The 18,377-nt window shown below is 47.6% G+C and overlaps 1 protein-coding gene and 1 long non-coding RNA gene across 2 annotated transcripts; both read left to right on the top strand.

Annotated features, from left to right (window-relative positions):
• The first annotated feature begins 3,562 nt into the window (after window positions 1-3,562).
• Window positions 3,563-17,094, top strand: pold4 (DNA polymerase delta 4, accessory subunit). The gene is made up of 5 exons (XM_088644380.1): window positions 3,563-3,716; window positions 5,285-5,383; window positions 5,502-5,597; window positions 9,638-9,749; window positions 16,910-17,094. The coding sequence occupies exons 2-5, from the start codon at window positions 5,287-5,289 to the stop codon at window positions 16,932-16,934; spliced, it is 330 nt and encodes a 109-aa protein (XP_088500506.1). The 5' UTR covers window positions 3,563-3,716; window positions 5,285-5,286; the 3' UTR covers window positions 16,935-17,094.
• Window positions 5,604-7,076, top strand: LOC148656949 (uncharacterized). The gene is made up of 2 exons (XR_015941064.1): window positions 5,604-6,702; window positions 6,798-7,076. It is a non-coding gene; the product is annotated as an uncharacterized LOC148656949 (long non-coding RNA).
• Window positions 17,095-18,377: the final 1,283 nt, after the last annotated feature.

The raw sequence follows: 18,377 nt of genomic DNA, 5'->3' as shown, positions 1-18,377 counted from the left end.
AAGTGAGACCTCGGTGTGTTTGCTGTGGCGAGTCTGTGGTCTGAGGAAGATGTAATGGTTTGCTTCTTTTCTCTCAGGGTGGAAACCGTTCAGGAAAAGGCCACTATGCTGCTGGGCACCAAAGTGTGTTCTCTCCGTCTCTCTGTCTCTCCTTCTCACTCTCTGTCTCTCTGTCTCTCTGTGTTTCCTCTGATTCACGGTGTCTCTCTGTCTCTCTGTGGGCCTGTCTCACTCTCTGTGTCTCCTTGTCTGTCTGTTCTCCCTTCTCTGTCTCTCTGTGGGTCTGTCTCACTCTCTGTGTCTGCTTGTCTGTATCTGTTCTCCCTACGCTGTCTCTCTTTGGGCCTGTCTCACTCTCTGTGTCTGTTCTCCCTACACTGTCTCTCTGTGGACCTGTCTCACTCTCTGTGTCTGTTCTCCCTACACTGTCTTTCTTTGGGCCTGTCTCACTCTCTGTGTCTGTTCTCCCTACACTGTCTCTCTGTGGACCTGTCTCACTCTCTGTGTCTGTTCTCCCCACACTGTCTCTCTGTGGGCCTGTCTCACTCTCTGTGTCTGTTCTCCCTACTCTGTCTCTCTGTGGACCTGTCTCACTCTCTGTGTCTGTTCTCCCTACACTGTCTCTCTTTGGGCCTGTCTCATTCTGTCTCCTTTTATGTGTCTGTTCTCTGTACACTATTTATCTGTCTACCATATCCGTTATCCTTACTGCCTCTGTGCAGTCTCTGTCTCTGTGTCTCTGTGCGTATATACAGTACCTGTCTGTCTGGAGAACAGTGCCTGTCTCTCTTAGTCTGTTGTCCTCCCTGTTTGTGTCTCTAAGTTTTTTCAAGTCCAAAAATTTCAAATTCAAAGAACTTTATTTGCATGACAGATGAGTTAAAGTGTTGCCAGAGCAATTACAATCAGTAAAAAGTTACAGACTTTTACAATATAAACAGTAGTATTATTATTAGACATGTTCAAAAATTCATTGTTATTTGTTCCTCAGGCTGTGCTGGGCTGCAGCTCTATTGAGTTTCCTCTCGCTGTAGGACTGAAGGCTGTTGTGATTCGGATTGTTTTCCGATCCTGGAGTGTTTCTCTGCCAGTGCATCTACTGGTCTCTCTCATCTGCTAGCAGAAATCTAAACTACTGATATCACAAGGGAAACACTCAGCTTGAAGAGAACCGAGGAGTTCAGGACACATCGTGCACATGAGAGCAGGGAGAAACTGTCTGGCCCATCTGGATAATATTAACAACCTGACCCACCCAAATACAGGCTTGAACCTGGGCCGTCAGATGTAAAGTCTGATGGTCTACTGACTAAGGTATCAATGCTGAAAAACATGAAAAAGAATAGAAGTTGCTACAACTTCCAGACAGTGTAGGGGAGCAATACAAACGTATGGATAAAATGTTTATCCATAGTGGAGAATTAAAAACAAGGGTGTTGTGCTAAACTTGTGCTAAAAACCTGCCCAGACAAAAGCAGCCAGAGACATTCAGTGGATTAAAGGGAAGTTCTACACTAAATCTACACTTTAGTCTGAAGGGAGTGACCCACACTGACAGACTGAAGGAACTGAGTCTCTTTAGTCTGAAGGGAGTGTCCCACACTGACAGGCTGAAAGAACTGAGTCTCTTTAATCTGAAGGGAGTGTCCTACACTGACAGGCGGAAGGAACTGAGTCTCTTCAGGCTGAAGGAACTGAGTCTCTTCAGTCTGAAGGAACTGAGTCTCTTTACTCTTGAACAGAGAGGACTATGAGGGAATCCTCAAAGTCTCAGTGGACAGTCAGAATTAACAGTAAGAAACGAACCAAAGGACACAAGTGGAAACTAAGTGAAAGAGCAATTAAAGCTGAGCACATGAGGCTCTTACTGACACAAAGGATGGCGGGAGTGTGGAACAAGCTGTCCAGCCATGTTGTTGAAACAAATTCTATGGCTTCTTTTAAGAATCCTGGGATCAAGTAACCACTGACCACCCAACTGGCCAGACGGGCCCCCCTATTTTCTCCCCGCTGTGTGCCAGTGTGACTGTCGCAGTTCCGCGCGGTCTCGTGCCCTCCGCCGCTCCACCCCGTCCGGTTCGTCCCGCAACAACCGGGCCAAGCCTGTGTGCAGCAGGAGTTCTGGGGAGTTCTGGGAGAATCCCGGAGCGCCGAGTTCTTTCAACAGCGCAGGAGCCACGCAGAGCGACAGACAGGATGAAAGATGTGGAGCTCAGCACCAGTACAATGAGAGGCGTCTGAGGGGCTTAACATTAATCCTGCAGGTGTAAAAACACTCACACAAACTCCATCACTCCACACACCTATGTGTTTCTCTAACATTACCCTTCTCAGTGCAGTGTTAATGTCCTGTAGTGTCCAGTCAGTGTGTCTGGACTGTATTAACCCCTCTCTCTCAGTGCAGTGTTAATGTACTGTAGTGTCCAGTCAGTGTGTCTGGACTGTATTAACCCCTCTCTCTCAGTGCAGTGTTAATGTCCAGGAGTGTCCAGTCAGTGTGTCTGGACTGTATTAACCCCTCTCTCTCTCAGTGCAGTGTTAATGTCCTGTAGTGTCCAGTCAGTGTGTCTGTACTGTATTAACCCCTCTCTCTCAGTGCAGTGTTAATGTCCTGTAGTGTCCAGTCAGTGTGTCTGGACTGTATTAACCCCTCTCTCTCAGTGCAGTGTTAATGTACTGTAGTGTTCAGTCAATGTGTCTTTACTAATCCATGTTAAGCCTTTTGGTCAATATTGTCTCTGTTGTAAAGGCAAACAAAAAAGCTTTTAGTGTCTGTTCAGGTATAAAGCCAGGATTTCTGTCTTTAGTGTGGAATGTCTTTGAGAAAAGAGGTGTGACAGGCGCTCTCTGAGACTGAGAGGGTCTCTGTGTTGTAGGTTTCAGGCGAGAAAGATGAATCTACTCTCTTGTGCATTACTCTAAGGGAAAAAATATTAGCATTGAAATTCATGCACGTCATAATATGAAACCCAAAGTAATATGGAATTTTATTATACAATTCATCATATAATTGAGCCAATCTTCAGACTAATTTAATGAATTACATAAATTAAATACCCATTATATGTCAAAGCTTGATTATTTGGGACCCAATTACTCTCTTTTATTAGCACTAGAACCTCACAGAAAGATTGTGACCAACAGGGTCAGGGGTCAGACAGAGGGGAGAGGAAACACCAGGGTGAGGAGTCAGACAGAGAGGAGAGGAGACACCAAGGTCAGGGGTCAGACAGGGAGAACAGGAGACACCCAGGTCTGGGTTTCAGATGGGGAGAAGAGGAGACACCACAGTCAGGGGTCTGACAGGGAGAAGAGGATACACCAGGGTCAGGGATCAGACAGGGAGAACAGGAGACACCAGAGTCAGGGGTCAGACAGGGAGAACAGGAGACACCAGGGTCAGGGGTCAGACAGGGAGAACAGGAGACACCAGGGCCAGGGGTTGGACAGCAGTCCCTGGAGCACTGGAGCACAGACACGTGTGCTGAGAGACACCGTAGAGCAGAGACGCATGAAAAACCGGAAGGAGAAGCCGACTCGTTCTCCTATCCCCGTGTCTCCTGTCCTGAGGTTCGGTACTGTCCGGCGCCCCCGGCCCAGAGCGGCTCGCGCCTCTGTCTCTTTAACACCCCGAGCGCCCCGCTCTGACGTCACCGCCCGCTCGCTTCCGTGTTTTTAAGAGGCCGAAACAAACGGAGCGAGAGCACCTGGACTCAGTAAGGGCGACCTAATGCCATTGTTTGTGAAGTGCTGGACGTCTATTTCTTTAGGACCTCTGTGCTTTCCGGTCGATAAGCCGTATATATGTCCGATTTGTGCATCGGCCGGGTTGAATGTACTGTAAGAAGAAGCGAACTATTTTGTTTGCAGCGCAGCTGATATGATATCCGCTTTCATCTTCGTGCAATGCTCGCTGCATGAATTCTGCAAAGTAATGCAACAAATAACAATGAATGCATTGCAATTAATTAATTACGGAACCACAACACTGCAGATCATTTCTTAGGAGAAAGGTCCGCGAGGAAGGCATTCCCAGACTGAGCTCGTTTCGGGATCTCAGACTCTTAGTAACCGAGAATCGAGATCAGTTCGGTGAAGATGTAACGATGCATATTTCGCTAAGTTTACCATTTTAGTGTCTTCACCTAAGGGCACCCTTTCTCAAAGAGTCCCGTGAAATATGCGCAGCGTCACTGAAGCGATAGAAGACCGTGATTATGACCTCAAGCATAACCTACTGTCATTTGATCATTTTCATATGATTTACAGATATCTGTTTGCTTTTTAGTGTCATAAATCACCCCAGTGCCCCCTCTATCAAATGTTTTATATTGCTCTTCTCTGACAGTATCAGAAACACGAGCCTGTATCGGAGTTGATGATTAGTGCTGTACAGAGCCACTGAATTTGAAAAGTTTGCATTTTCAGTCAGAGCCTCTGGCTTCTGGAATACAGTACCGTCTAGTTTTAGACAGTCGTCTCATTTTATACCATTTAAAACTGAAGTGAACTCACGGCTTAAAGCAAATCAGTCTTCTGATGTCTCTTTTAATGACTAACACCATGACATTGGTCTTGATAAGTGTTGTCTATTGTGACTCTTTAAATCTATTAATTTAACGTGCCATTTTTGTGCACTTTACAATTTGTAATATCTTTTTTAACATTTTTCTTACAATATGTCTTCATGTTTTTATATATTCCAGTGTTTTGTATATTGTTCATTGGGTCCTTTCCATGGACTACAAATGTACAGTAAATGAGCTTTTAGCTAATACTGCTGCAGGTTCAGAGCTGTGCACTGTCCCCATTACATTAACTGAAAAAGCTGTAGTGAACATTAACCTACTACTAATATGTCTCTCAGAGCAGCATTAATGTCCTGTAGTGTCCAGTCAGTGTGTCTGGACTGTATTAACCCCTCTCTCTCAGTGCAGTGTTAATGTCCTGTAGTGTCCAGTCAGTGTGTCTGGACTGTATTAACCCCTCTCTCTCAGTGCAGTGTTAATGCACTGTAGTGTTCAGTCAGTGTGTCTGGACTGTATTAACCCCTCTCTCTCAGTGCAGTGTTAATGTACTGGAGTGTCCAGTCAGTGTGTCTGGACTGTATTAACCCCTCTCTCTCAGTGCAGTGTTAATGTACTGGAGTGTCCTGTCAGTGTGTCTGTACTGTATTAACCCCTCTCTCTCAGTGCAGTGTTAATGTCCTTTAGTGTCCAGTCAGTGTGTCTGGACTGTATTAACCCCTCTCTCTCTCAGTGCAGTGTCTGTACTGTATTTACAGGTATGGCTCCGAAGCGCAGACTGATCACTGACTCCTTCAAGGTGGTGAAGAGGGTGCGGATCGAGGAGAAGAAGGAGTCTCCTGTTGTTGAGGAGAAAGGTGAGTTGTCAGCAGTGTGTGTTTCCCCTCTTCCCGACCCGATCTGTATTCATGATGCGGACAGGGCCGATTGGGCAGAGAGGAGATCAGGAGCTGGGCTGTGCTCTTGTCCTTTCAGAGCCCGAGACGGACAGTCCCCCTCTCTCCGAACGCGAGCAAGACCTGGAGGAGCTGAAGAAGTTTGACCTGGACTGGCACTATGGGCCTTGTACAGGTGACCTGCTCTCTGTCCTGTCCTGAGTCTGAGGGACCACTGAGGGATTGTATGTGATCTCCTCTCTCTCACTGTCTCCTGTCCTGTTGTGTGTGTTTATTAGTGAGGGATTGTCTGTGATCTCCTCTCTCTCACTGTGTCTCCTGTCCTGTTGTGTGTGTTTATTACTGAGGGATTGACTGTGATCTCCTCTCTCTCACTGTGTCTCCTGTCCTGTTGTGTGTGTTTATTAGTGAGGGATTGTCTGTGATCTCCTCTATCTCACTGTGTCTCCTGTCCTGTTGTACGCGTTCATTATTATTTTGTGTCGTGGACACAACGTTTCGGCCGTGGAGCCTTCTTCAGGTGTGAGGGGGAGAGGGAAAATAGCCGCTGATAAAGTATGGTTCAGCATGATATCCCCCTGCTTTATCAACTCTTCTGATGAGGCGTTAAGCAGGGGTCTTGATTACACTGTCTGGAGTCAGATGCCTTTGATTCTGTAAGTGCACAATGTCTGCCTTGCACGCAGCTCACCAGGCTGTGTATGGTCAACGCAGGAGAGCTCGTGCCTGTCCCTGTCTTCTGTTTGTGAGCTGCTGCTGGAGATGGCCCGGTCCGGTCCCAGACTCTCCCGCTCATCTCGGCGCATTGGTGATGGTGACGCGCCAGAAGCGTCTCTCCTACGCGAGCGGGCAAAGACGTTGCTGTGAGCTTCCGGAGCCTTTCTGCTGCGGCCACGAGGAGTCATGTCGTCGATGCGTACGAGCGAGCCGGTTCCGGGGGTGACCATGCGTGTCCGGCCATGACCGGACCTCCGAGCTTCACACCTGTGCTGGTGTCTCTGTCTTTCTGCGCGACCTCACCCCTCTATCACCTCGGTGAAGGGTCGTCTTTCTGTCATCTGTCCACAAAACTCTTCCCAAGCTCTCCTGGTTCATCTTTATAACTGCGGGCAAACTGTGGCCTGGCTTTCCAGCTCTTGGTGCTGATCAGATCTGTGTGATCTGTGGACTGAATACCCTCCCTCTGCGCTCTGGAGACTGTGCATGTGGGATTTTCCCAGACAGGTCAGAGGATTGCTGCTTGTCAGGATGCCATCAGCCGTGGATACTGTTCTGGGCTGGTGGGTAATTCTACCTGTAGTTGCTTTCTGCTGTGGATCTTGGCACGACCCAAGTTCTGCACTAAAGGCCTGATCGAGTTTTTCCTTTCTTGCAGCTGCGAAATGACCTGCTTTTCTTCTGACATTTCATTTTGACTTTCGACATACGGACTCAGAGCGCCGAAGTCGAAGTGAGACAGGCGGGCAGGGCGTTCGGGGTAATTCCCCAATAACGAACATCTGACTGAACGGACAGCTGTTCTGATACTTCTGCCCCCTCCAAATCGAGCGCCTCCACGGAGTGTTCATCTGGGCTCCGAGGGCAGAACTGAATTGATTTCTCTTAAAAATAAAATACCCAGGAGCTGTATGCATCGGCCAGGATTGTTAAATGATCTCAATGATTACAGTTCTTAGTGAAAATCCTGACTTATACTTCGCTGTCCCCGTACTTCTGCAGGGCACTGTGTATGGGGATGCAGTGAATGAATTCATGAGTTACTGGGGTTGCACTGGGACCCTTGTGATTGCTTGCCTGCTGCTGTGGCTCCCAGCCCGTATCCGGACGAGTGCTGTTCAGCCGTGTCTCAGCTTCCTGCCACAGCTGTCGAGACCATTGCACTGGCTCTGCAGGAAACGTGCAGCAACAGCCCGCGCCCACAGGCAGCTTCCTCAGCGAACCGCGCAGAGCGCTCTGCACGCGTACCGTGATCGATCACAATGATCGCTCTCCGCGTGCACCGTGATCGATCTTCACAAGTACAGTGCTCGCTTTCTGGGTGCACCGTGATCGATCTTCACGAGCACAATGATCCCTCTCCACGCGCACCACGATCAATCTTCACAAGCACAATGATCGCTCACCGCGTGCACCGTGATCGAACTTCACGAGCACAGTGATCCCTCTCCACGCGCACCATGATCGATCTTCACAAGCACAATGATCGTTCTCCGCGTGCACCGTGATCGAAGTTCACGAGCACGGTGATTGCTCTCTGCGTGCGTTGTGATCGATCTTCAGGAGCACAATGATCACTCTCCATGCGCACCACGATTGATCTTCACAAGCACGGTTATCACTCTCCATGTGCACCATGATCGATCTTCACAAGTACAGTGCTCGCTTTCTGGGTGCACCGTGATCGATCTTCACGAGCACAATGATCCCTCTCCACGCGCACCACGATCAATCTTCACAAGCACAATGATCGCTCACCGCGTGCACCGTGATCGAACTTCACGAGCACAGTGATCCCTCTCCACGCGCACCATGATCGATCTTCACAAGCACAATGATCGCTCTCCGCGTGCACCGTGATCGAAGTTCACGAGCACGGTGATTGCTCTCTGCGTGCGTTGTGATCGATCTTCAGGAGCACAATGATCACTCTCCATGCGCACCACGATTGATCTTCACAAGCACGGTTATCACTCTCCATGTGCACCATGATCGATCTTCACAAGTACAGTGCTCGCTCTCTGGGTGCACTGTGATCGATCTTCACGAGCACAATGATCCCTCTCCACGCGCACCACGATCAATCTTCACAAGCACAATGATCGCTCACCGCGTGCACCGTGATCGAACTTCACGAGCACAGTGATCCCTCTCCACGTGCACCATGATCGATCTTCACAAGCACAATGATCGCTCTCTGCGTGCACCGTGATCGAAGTTCACGAGCACAGTGATTGCTTTCTGCGTGCGTCGTGATCGATCTTCAGGAGCACAATGATCACTCTCCATGCGCACCACGATTGATCTTCACAAGCACGGTCATCACTCTCCATGTGCACCATGATCGATCTTCACAAGTACAGTGCTCACTCTCTGGGTGCACCGTGATCGATCTTCACGAGCACAATGATCCTTCTCCATGTGCACCATGATTGATCTTCAGGAGCACAATGATCACTCTCCATGCGCACCACGATTGATCTTCACAAGCACGGTCATCACTCTCCATGTGCACCATGATCGATCTTCACAAGTACAGTGCTCGATTTCTGGGTGCACCGTGATCGATTTTCACAAGCACAATGATCGATCTTCACAAGCACAATGATTGCTCACCGCGTGCACCGTGATCGATCTTTACGAGCACAATGATCCCTCTCCACGCCCACCACGATCGATCTTCACAAGCACAGTCATCACTCTCCACGTGCACCATGATCGTTCTTCACAATCACGGTTATCACTCTTCATGCGCACTGTAGTCACTCTTCACAAGCACTTCAAGCTCTTCAAGTGCATGGTGATTACTGTCTACGTGCACTGTGATTGCTCTTCACGTGCACATTGATCACTCTTCACACACTCTGATTGCTCAGTGATCGCTCTTCATGCACATGGTGATGACTCTTCATGCACATGGTGATCACTCTTTACACAGTGATTGCTCTTCACCTGCACGTTGATCACGGTTCACGATGCTCTGTGATGTCAGGGGTACAGGGGTACACTCCTCCTGGCTCTCTCAGCTGTGGGGCTGTGTGATGTCGGGGTACAGGGGTGCACTCCTCCTGGCTCTCTCAGCAGCGGGGCTGTGTGATTTCGGGGTACAGGGGTGCACTCCTCCTGGCTCTCTCAGCAGCAGGGCTGTGTGATGTCGGGGTACAGGGGTGCACTCCTCCTGGCTGTCTCAGCAGTGGGGCTGTGTGATGTCAGGGGTACACTCCTCCTGGCTCTCTCAGCAGTGGTATTGTGTGATGTCAGGGGTACAGGGGTACACTCCTGCTGCCTCTCTCAGCAGTTAGGATCTGTGATGTCAGGGGACCTGAAGGAGGTGGCCCCTCGAACAGCCCCCCCCCTGGGGGTGTCAGAGTTGGCCACTGTCCCCCGACTCCGTACGCAGCTCGGGGGGGGCTCCCCGAGAGGGAGGGGGCGCTGCCTGTGTGCCAGCCTGCCTGACTGTGTGTGTGTGTGTGTGTGTGTGTTTGCTCCCCCCCGCAGGAATCACGCGGCTGCAGCGCTGGCAGCGAGCGGAGCGCTGGGGGTTAAGTCCGCCCCGGAGGGTGCGCGAGATCCTGCGCCGGCACGCGGCCGAGGAGGACTACACGCACTGGTACGCCCCGCCGCGCTGCCAGCGGCTAGCCGGGCCCCGTCTCCGGCTGCTAATCCACACATCTGGTCCGGGGCCATTCCTGGAATGCTTGTGCAGCTTCCCTGTGGAGCACACCTGTCTGACACTGCTCTCGCACCAGTAATTACATCCGCTGAGGAATTTCACTCACGAGCCGCACCGTGTGTGCTGCACACTGCATATACTGTACACACTACACTGGACACACTGGGTATACTACACACTGGATATACTGCACTACACTGGACACACTGGATATACTACACACTGCATATACTGTACACACTACACTGTACACACTGGATATACTACACACTGCATATACTGTACACACTACACTGTACACACTGGATATACTACACACTGTACACACTGGGTATACTGCACTACACTGGACACACTGGATATACTACACACTGCATATACTGTACACACTACACTGGACACACTGGGTATACTACACACTGTACACACTGGGTATACTGTACAACACTGTACACACTGGATATACTACACACTGCATATACTGTACACACTACACTGGACACACTGGATATACTACACACTGTACACACTGGGTATACTGTACACACTACACTGGACACACTGGATATACTACACACTGTACACACTGGGTATACTGTACACACTACACTGGACACACTGGATATACTACACACTGTACACACTGGGTATACTACACACTGCATATACTGTACACACTACACTGTACACACTGGATATACTACACACTGGATATACTGTACACACTACACTGGACACACTGCATATACTACATACTGCATATACTACACACTACACTGTACACACTGGATATACTACACACTGCATATACTCTACATACTGGATATACTACACACTCCATATACTACACACTACACTATACACACTGGATATACTACACACTGTACACACTATACTGTATACACTGAGTATTCTACACACTGTTTATCCCACACACTGTGTATACTACACACTGCATATACTACACACTGTCTGCTGTACACACTATACTGTACACACTGTGTATACTACACACTGTCTGCTGTACACACTATACTGTACACACTGTATATACTACACACTTTGTATACTACACACTGTCTGCTGTACACACTATACTGTACACACTGTATATACTACACACTTTGTATACTACACACTGTCTGCTGTACACACTTTACTGTACACACTGCCAATACTGTGTATACTGTGCACGCTGTCTACTGTATACACTGTGTATACTATATGCATTACATATTGTATATCCTTTATGTACGGTGCACACTGTACACATACTATATTCAGTACACTTTATTCACTGTATGTACTGTACCTATCATATACTGCACACACTTATATTCTGTCCACTGTATACTACACTATACTCTATACAGTGTATGTATATTGTACACACTGTCTGTATTGTAATCAATAATATGATAATATAATATATATATAATATATTATATTATATGAATATATATTGGATACACTGTACATACTCTGGGATGTGATCACAGAGCCCTGATTGGACCCTATGAAGTTTGTTAAGTGAGCACGTGAGGAAACTCACAGTAAAGGCTATCGCAGTAATGTAGCCGCGAGGTGATGAAGGCAGGAGTCAGGGTTTCTGCAGGACTGTCATTAAGAACAGACCGAATGTGGGAGTGTGTTTCTGAGGTGAAAGTAAGAGTCTTTACAGGTGGTTTTCATTTGCGCTTCAAAACAGAGCTCCTGATCAAACAAGACTCCCAGATTTCTCATTACAGGGTGTAATTTGAGGCCTGTAGGGAATTTAATAAATTAGATGTATGTTCCTCGGGATTTATGCACATCACCTCAGTTTTTGTCATATTTAAAAGTGGAAGAAGTTTGAACTTGGCCAAGCCTGATTTTCCCTCACATAGTTTGACAGAATGGAGACGTCAAAGGGAGGATTAGATGAGACAGAAATGTGAAGCTCTATCCCTTTTTGCTAATAAACCTTCCCTAATGGGAGTAAACTGAATACAAACAGAATAGGTCCTAGGATAGAGCCCTGAGGGACACCTGAAGAGAGTGGGACAGTTTTAGACTTATTGAAAAATAATGTATTTTCTTACTTGAAAATTATTAATGGCAACAAAATTGTCCCCGGTTTGAAAAATAAGACTCCAACCATTTGAAAGCTGTTGCAGTCTGACAGATACAGCATTCAGGGCGAATTATAGTAGATTGTGCTGGTCCGCAGAGTCAGACACTGCTGTCAGGTCTAACAGGTCCAACATAGAACTGGAGCCAGATTCCGAGTTTCACAGAAGGTCATTTAAAACTGAGCCCAAGGCTGTCTCTGTACAGCTGGTCCGATACCAGAGTGAAACTGCTCATAGAGCTCTTTTAGCTCTTTTGGGTTAGAATTGGTGATTAGTCTCTCCAAGATCATTGAAGGGAAGATGAGAAATGGGACTGCAATTTGCAGATTCTTCCATCCATCCATTTTCTGATTGCTTCATTCAATTCAGGGGCGTGGGAGATTTGGGGCCGATCCTGACTAGCAACGGGCACAAGGCGGGATACACCCTGGATGGGACGCCAGTCCACTGCAGGGCACACACAGGCACACACACTCACACCAGGGCCACTTCCCCAAAATCCCATGTTAATCTACCAGCATGTCTTTGGGCTGTGGGAGGAAATCCACATGGGAGGAAGCCCACGTGAACGCGAGGAGAACATGCAAACTCCCCACAGACAGCACCCCGGGATCCGGAATCGAACCCAGGACTGCGGGGCAGCAGTGCTAACCCGTGCGCCACCGTGCCGCCTTTGCAAATTCTGAGTTTTCTAGCTGAGATTTTCTAAGCAGAGAAGTAAGCACAGTCTGGAACGAGACTGGAGGTGAGTGACAGATTTATCACATGTAGTAGAACAGAGGCAAGGGGGCTAAAATTAGACTTTAGAAGATGGGATTGGAGGGGATCCAAGGAACCAAAGGTGGTCTTCAGGGAGGAAGGCAGTCCAGACAGCTGGGCTGTCTTGGCAGGAGCAAGCTGTGAAAGGGAGGAGACAGGGGTGTTGAGTTATTGTGGAGTGTGAGTGTGCACAAGGGGGCTGGCTGCTGCTCTTCACGGAGCAGATCGCAGGGATAGTGTTTCTTGGGGCAGTTTTAAGTTTGCGTCTTCGCAGTGTTACGTTTGTGTCTCACAGCAGGTTTTCCCTGACCCGGGGAAGACGAGAGCCCTCCGGGGTGACAGGAACCTGTCAGTACTAGAGAATAAAAACCTGGGGTTGTGTTTATTAGCAGTGAACAGTTCAGAAGTATGTTGCTTCTGAGAGTTTAAATACACTAAGCTGTACACACTGTGTATACTGCTTGCACTATATGGCCTACACTGTACAGGCTATAGTGTGGATAATATATGTACAGTACACACTGTACTGCATACTATGTAGTGCACACAGTTTGTGCTATACACACCATTCATTTCACACTATAATGCACACTACTGTACACTCGGTATATGCTATGCTTAATATATTTACACTGACACTGTATAGATAATACTCTATTCACTGTACACAGTGTACACACTATACAGTATATGCTGCATATTCTACATACTATAAACACTGAAGATAGTGCACCCACTGTACAAGCTGTACACTGTACGCACTACTGTAATGCTGTGTGCACCATATTGTACACACATTTACTGTACACACTAAATACTGTACATAGAATACACTGTATTGTAAGCACTGCACACAGTGCACACTGTACTATACTGTACATCCTATCCTGTACACTTTCATTTTCACTGCATGTACACTGTACACGCCTCTCACTGGATATGTATTGCACACTGTACACACACTCCTCTCTGTATGTATATATTTTGTGCAGACTGTGGACAGTCCTCTCTGTATACATACCATACACACACTTAACTATATACTGTGCAGACGGTGCACACTCCTCTCTGTATACATACCATACACACACACTTCACTCTATATATACTGTGCACACTGTACACACACTCCTATCTGTATACTGTATATACATACTGTACACACTACTGTACACACACTCCTCTCTGTATATATACTGTTCACACTGTACACACTGTACTCTGTATATACAGTGCCTTGCAAAGGTATTCAGACCTTTTAAACGTTTTCAGATGTTGCTGGATTACAAATAATCCTTACACATCCTTTTCCAGTCACGCTTTTTTTATGGCAAACTCACGCACCCAAAATGAGATTTGTCAGCAAACATCAGCATTTATCTTTAAAGAAATTCAAAAACTGAAATATGCTGCTTGCGTAAGTATTCATGTAACTCCATACATTAATAATCGGTAGAACAGCCCTTTGCCGCAATAACGGCTTTAAGTGTTTTGATGATAGGCTTTGCACACTGGTCAGGAGTGAGATAGGCCTTGCACGCTGGTCAGGAGTGAGGTAGGCTTTGCACGCTGGTTAGGAGTGAGGTAGCCTTGCACGCTGGTTAGGAGTTAGGTAGGCTGTGCACGCTGGTCAGGAGTGAGGTAGGCTTTGCACGCTGGTCAGGAGTGAGATAGGCTTTGCACGCTGGTCAGGAGTGAGATAGGCTTTGCACGCTGGTTAGGAGTGAGGTAGGCTTTGCACGCTGGTTAGGAGTGAGGTAGCCTTGCACGCTGGTTAGGAGTTAGGTAGGCTTTGCACGCTGGTCAGGAGTGAGGTAGGCTTTGCACGCTGGTTAGGAGTGAGGTAGCCTTGCACGCTGGTTAGGAGTTAGGTAGGCTTTGCACGCTGGTCAGGAGTGAGGTAGGCTTTGCAGGCTGGTCAGGAGTGAGATAGGCTTTGCACGCTGGTCAGGAGTGAGGTAGGCTTTGCACGCTGGTTAGGAGTGAGGTAGGCTTTGCACGCTGGTTAGGAGTGAGATAGCCTTGCACGCTGGTTAGGAGTTAGGTAGGCTTTGCACGCTGGTCAGGAGTGAGGTAGGCTTTGCACGCTGGTCAGGAGTGAGATAGGCTTTGCACGCTGGTTAGGAGTTAGGTAGGCTTTGCACGCTGGTTAGGAGTGAGGTAGGCTTTGCACGCTGGTTAGGAGTGAGGTAGGCTTTGCACGCTGGTTAGGAGTGAGATAGCCTTGCACGCTGGTCAGGAGTGAGGTAGGCTTTGCACGCTGGTCAGGAGTGAGATAGGCTTTGCACGCTGGTTAGGAGTGAGGTAGGCTTTGCACGCTGGTCAGGAGTGAGATAGGCTTTGCACGCTGGTTAGGAGTTAGGTAGGCTTTGCACGCTGGTTAGGAGTGAGGTAGGCTTTGCACGCTGGTTAGGAGTGAGATAGCCTTGCACACTGGTCAGGAGTGAGATAGGCTTTAAACGCTGGTCAGGAGTGAGGTAGGCTTTGCACGCTGGTCAGGAGTGAGATAGGCTTTGCATGCTGGTTAGGAGTTAGGTAGGCTTTACACGCTGGTCAGGAGTGAGGTAGGCTTTGCACGCTGGTCAGGAGTGAGATAGGCTTTGCATGCTGGTTAGGAGTTAGGTAGGCTTTGCACGCTGGTTAGGAGTGAGGTAGGCTTTGCACGCTGGTTAGGAGTGAGATAGCCTTGCACACTGGTCAGGAGTGAGATAGGCTTTACACGCTGGTCAGGAGTGAGATAGGCTTTGCACGCTGGTTAGGAGTTAGGTAGGCTTTACACGCTGGTCAGGAGTGAGGTAGGCTTTGCACGCTGGTCAGGAGTGAGATAGGCTTTGCACGCTGGTTAGGAGTTAGGTAGGCTTTGCACGCTGGTTAGGAGTGAGGTAGGCTTTGCATGCTGGTTAGGAGTGAGATAGCCTTGCACACTGGTCAGGAGTGAGATAGCCTTGACACGCTGGTCAGGAGTGAGGTAGGCTTTGCACGCTGGTCAGGAGTGAGATAGGCTTTGCACGCTGGTTAGGAGTTAGGTAGGCTTTACACGCTGGTTAGGAGTGAGATAGCCTTGCACACTGGTTAGGAGTGAGATAGCCTTGCACACTGGTCAGGAGTGAGATAGGCTTTACACGCTGGTCAGGAGTGAGGTAGGCTTTGCGTTTCTTTAAGGCATGAGCACAGTTAGGTTTGCGCCACACATAGCACTTTGACTTTTGGCTGATCTTGGTCTGTCTTGGTCTCTTTGTCCAGATCTTAGCTGGATACCTCTTGTGCTGTCTGGTGAACTCCAGACGGGCTTTGAATTGTTTTTTTTGATGGGTGTCTTTCCTGCCATCCTCACATACAGGCCAGTGATAAAGACCACAGCTCTTGATATAGCTGACTGATGCACCTCTACTCCACTCTCAGCCACTGAGCTCTATAGGTCTTTCAGAGTGATTGCTGGTCTCCTTCACAGGTCTGCTTCTTGTTCGGATGCTGAGTTCTGAGGAACAGCCTTTTCCAGGCAGTGTCCGGGTGGTGTGACACAGCCTCCCACTCCTTGATTATTGAGCCGACAGTGCTCACTGGGATATCCAGGCACTGTGATATTTCTCGTACTCATTGCCTAATCTATCCAATTTTTAATCACTTTATCTCTGATGTCCTTAGAATGCTCTTTAGTCTTCATTTTCATGGCTTTATAGCTTTACTTCAGATTCACTGCCTGACCAATGATCCTGAAACACACTGGGGTTTTTATCCAGTAAATGTGACAGTCACTTCAGTAAGTGTGACAGTGACTAGGCAGGGGCCAATGGTAACACAATTGTATCCTTGTCAGGGCAATTTCATTCACCTGTGTTAATTCAGAGCCATGAGATTAGAAGGGCTGGAATACTTATGCAAGCAGCATATACACACCCGTATACAGTATATATACTGTGCACACTGTACACACAGTCTACTCTATCTATATACTGTGCATGTGCACACTGTACACACAGTCTACTCTGTATATGTACTGTGCACACTGTACACAAACTCTCATTGTATATATATACTGTGCACACAGTACACACTACTCTGTATATACTGTGCACAGTACACACACTCTACTCGGTATATATGCTGTTCAGTCTCTACACACTCTCTACTCTGGATATACTGTATACTGAAGGCATTGTGAGTACTGCAGAGCATAACTTGCCAGTGTGCACACAGTGTTATCAGTCCTTTTTCTGTGTCTTCCAGTCTGTGGCACGAGTACCCCCTGTGACCCAGCGCTGTGGAGAAGAGAGCGAAGAGTGAATGTCTTCAGTGTTACACACACCAGCACCTCTATTCCAGAGCCCTGCGCTCCTCTTTTATACTGGATTGTAATCACAGCTTTGACATAGTGATTGTTCAAGAAAGATTAAAATTTTAGATTTTGGAAACTGCATTTCTCATGCCTGGTCTGTCTCAGTGCAGTTAATGTCCTGTAGTGTCCAGTCAGTGTGTCTGGACTGTATTAACCCCTCTCTCTCAGTGCAGTGTTAATGTCCTGTAGTGTCCAGTCAGTGTGTCTGGACTGTATTAACCCCTCTCTCTCAGTGCAGTGTTAATGTACTGGAGTGTCCAGTCAGTGTGTCTGGACTGTATTAACCCCTCTCTCTCAGTGCAGTGTGAATGTCTCTCTCTTGCTCCTTCTCTTATTTTCTGTTCCATTACTCTGTTTTCATCTGTCCCCCCTTCTCTCTCCCTCCTGAAACATGATCTTCTACATCTCTCTGTGTTAAACCTATTCACCTCGAAGGCACTCATTAAACACTTCAGATTGATCTCTTTATCGCTCATAAAAGAAGGAGAATTTAAAATGAAAGAGAGAAGTATTTTAATGTGAAGGTAACACCCATCTTCTTTCACAATCGTTCCTTCACACACACACACACTCCCTTTCCTCTGCATTCAAACACACCAGTCTGACACCTTGTACTCTCAGAAAGCAGAGACATGTTGGGATTTTCTTTTTTGTCTCCCCTTAAAGCTTCACTTTTGAGGAAGAGTTGTGGGAGTGTGGAACAAGCTGCCCAGCCATGTTGTTGAAACTGATACCCTGATGTCTTTCAAGAAACATCTGGATGAAATTCTTGGATTAATTAACTGCCAATTATCAAAGAAGGCGAGATGTGTCAAATGGCCTCCCTTTGTGACTTGTGATGTTTTTCCGAGTATACTTTTACAAAAACAACGTAGTTTTCATGTACTGTAGAGTCCACTCTGTGTGTCTGTACTGTATTAACCCTTCTCTCTCAGTGCAGTGTTAATGTCCTGTAGTGTCCAGTCAGTGTGTCTGGACTGTATTAACCCCTCTCTCTCAGTGCCGTGTTAATGTACTGTAGTGTCCAGTCAGTGTGTCTGGACTGTATTAACCCCTCTCTCTCAGTGCCGTGTTAATGTACTGTAGTGTCCAGTCAGTGTGTCTGTACTGTATTAACCCCTCTCTCTCAGTGCAGTGTTAATGTACTGTAGTGTCCAGTGTGTCTGTACTGTATTAACCCCTCTCTCTCAGTGCAGTGTTAATGTACTGTAGTGTCCAGTGTGTCTGTACTGTATTAACCCCTCTCTCTCTCAGCTGTTTCCGTGATGCTGCTGGTTAAGACCTCATTGCCAGATGGTACAGTTTTGTGCAGGAGGTATACGTTAAGTTTAAGCAGTGTAGGACTGCTTAAAAGCTCTC

This window comes from Lepisosteus platostomus, chromosome 8 (assembly GCF_059453375.1).
Source record: "Lepisosteus platostomus isolate fLepPlt1 chromosome 8, fLepPlt1.hap1, whole genome shotgun sequence".
Lineage (NCBI taxonomy): Eukaryota > Metazoa > Chordata > Actinopteri > Semionotiformes > Lepisosteidae > Lepisosteus > Lepisosteus platostomus.
The sequence above is the reverse complement of the archived record's forward strand: the minus strand, read 5'-3'. Positions and strand labels throughout refer to the sequence as shown.

Excerpts from the sequence above, each read along its gene's own strand:
- pold4 (XM_088644380.1), top strand. The coding sequence starts at position 5,287 with ATGGCTCCGAAGCGCAGACTGATCACTGACTCCTTCAAGGTGGTGAAG. Across the intron at positions 5,384-5,501 it reads TCCTGTTGTTGAGGAGAAAG|AGCCCGAGACGGACAGTCCC; the intron begins GTGAGTTGTCAG and ends TTGTCCTTTCAG. Across the intron at positions 9,750-16,909 it reads GAGGAGGACTACACGCACTG|TCTGTGGCACGAGTACCCCC; the intron begins GTACGCCCCGCC and ends TGTGTCTTCCAG.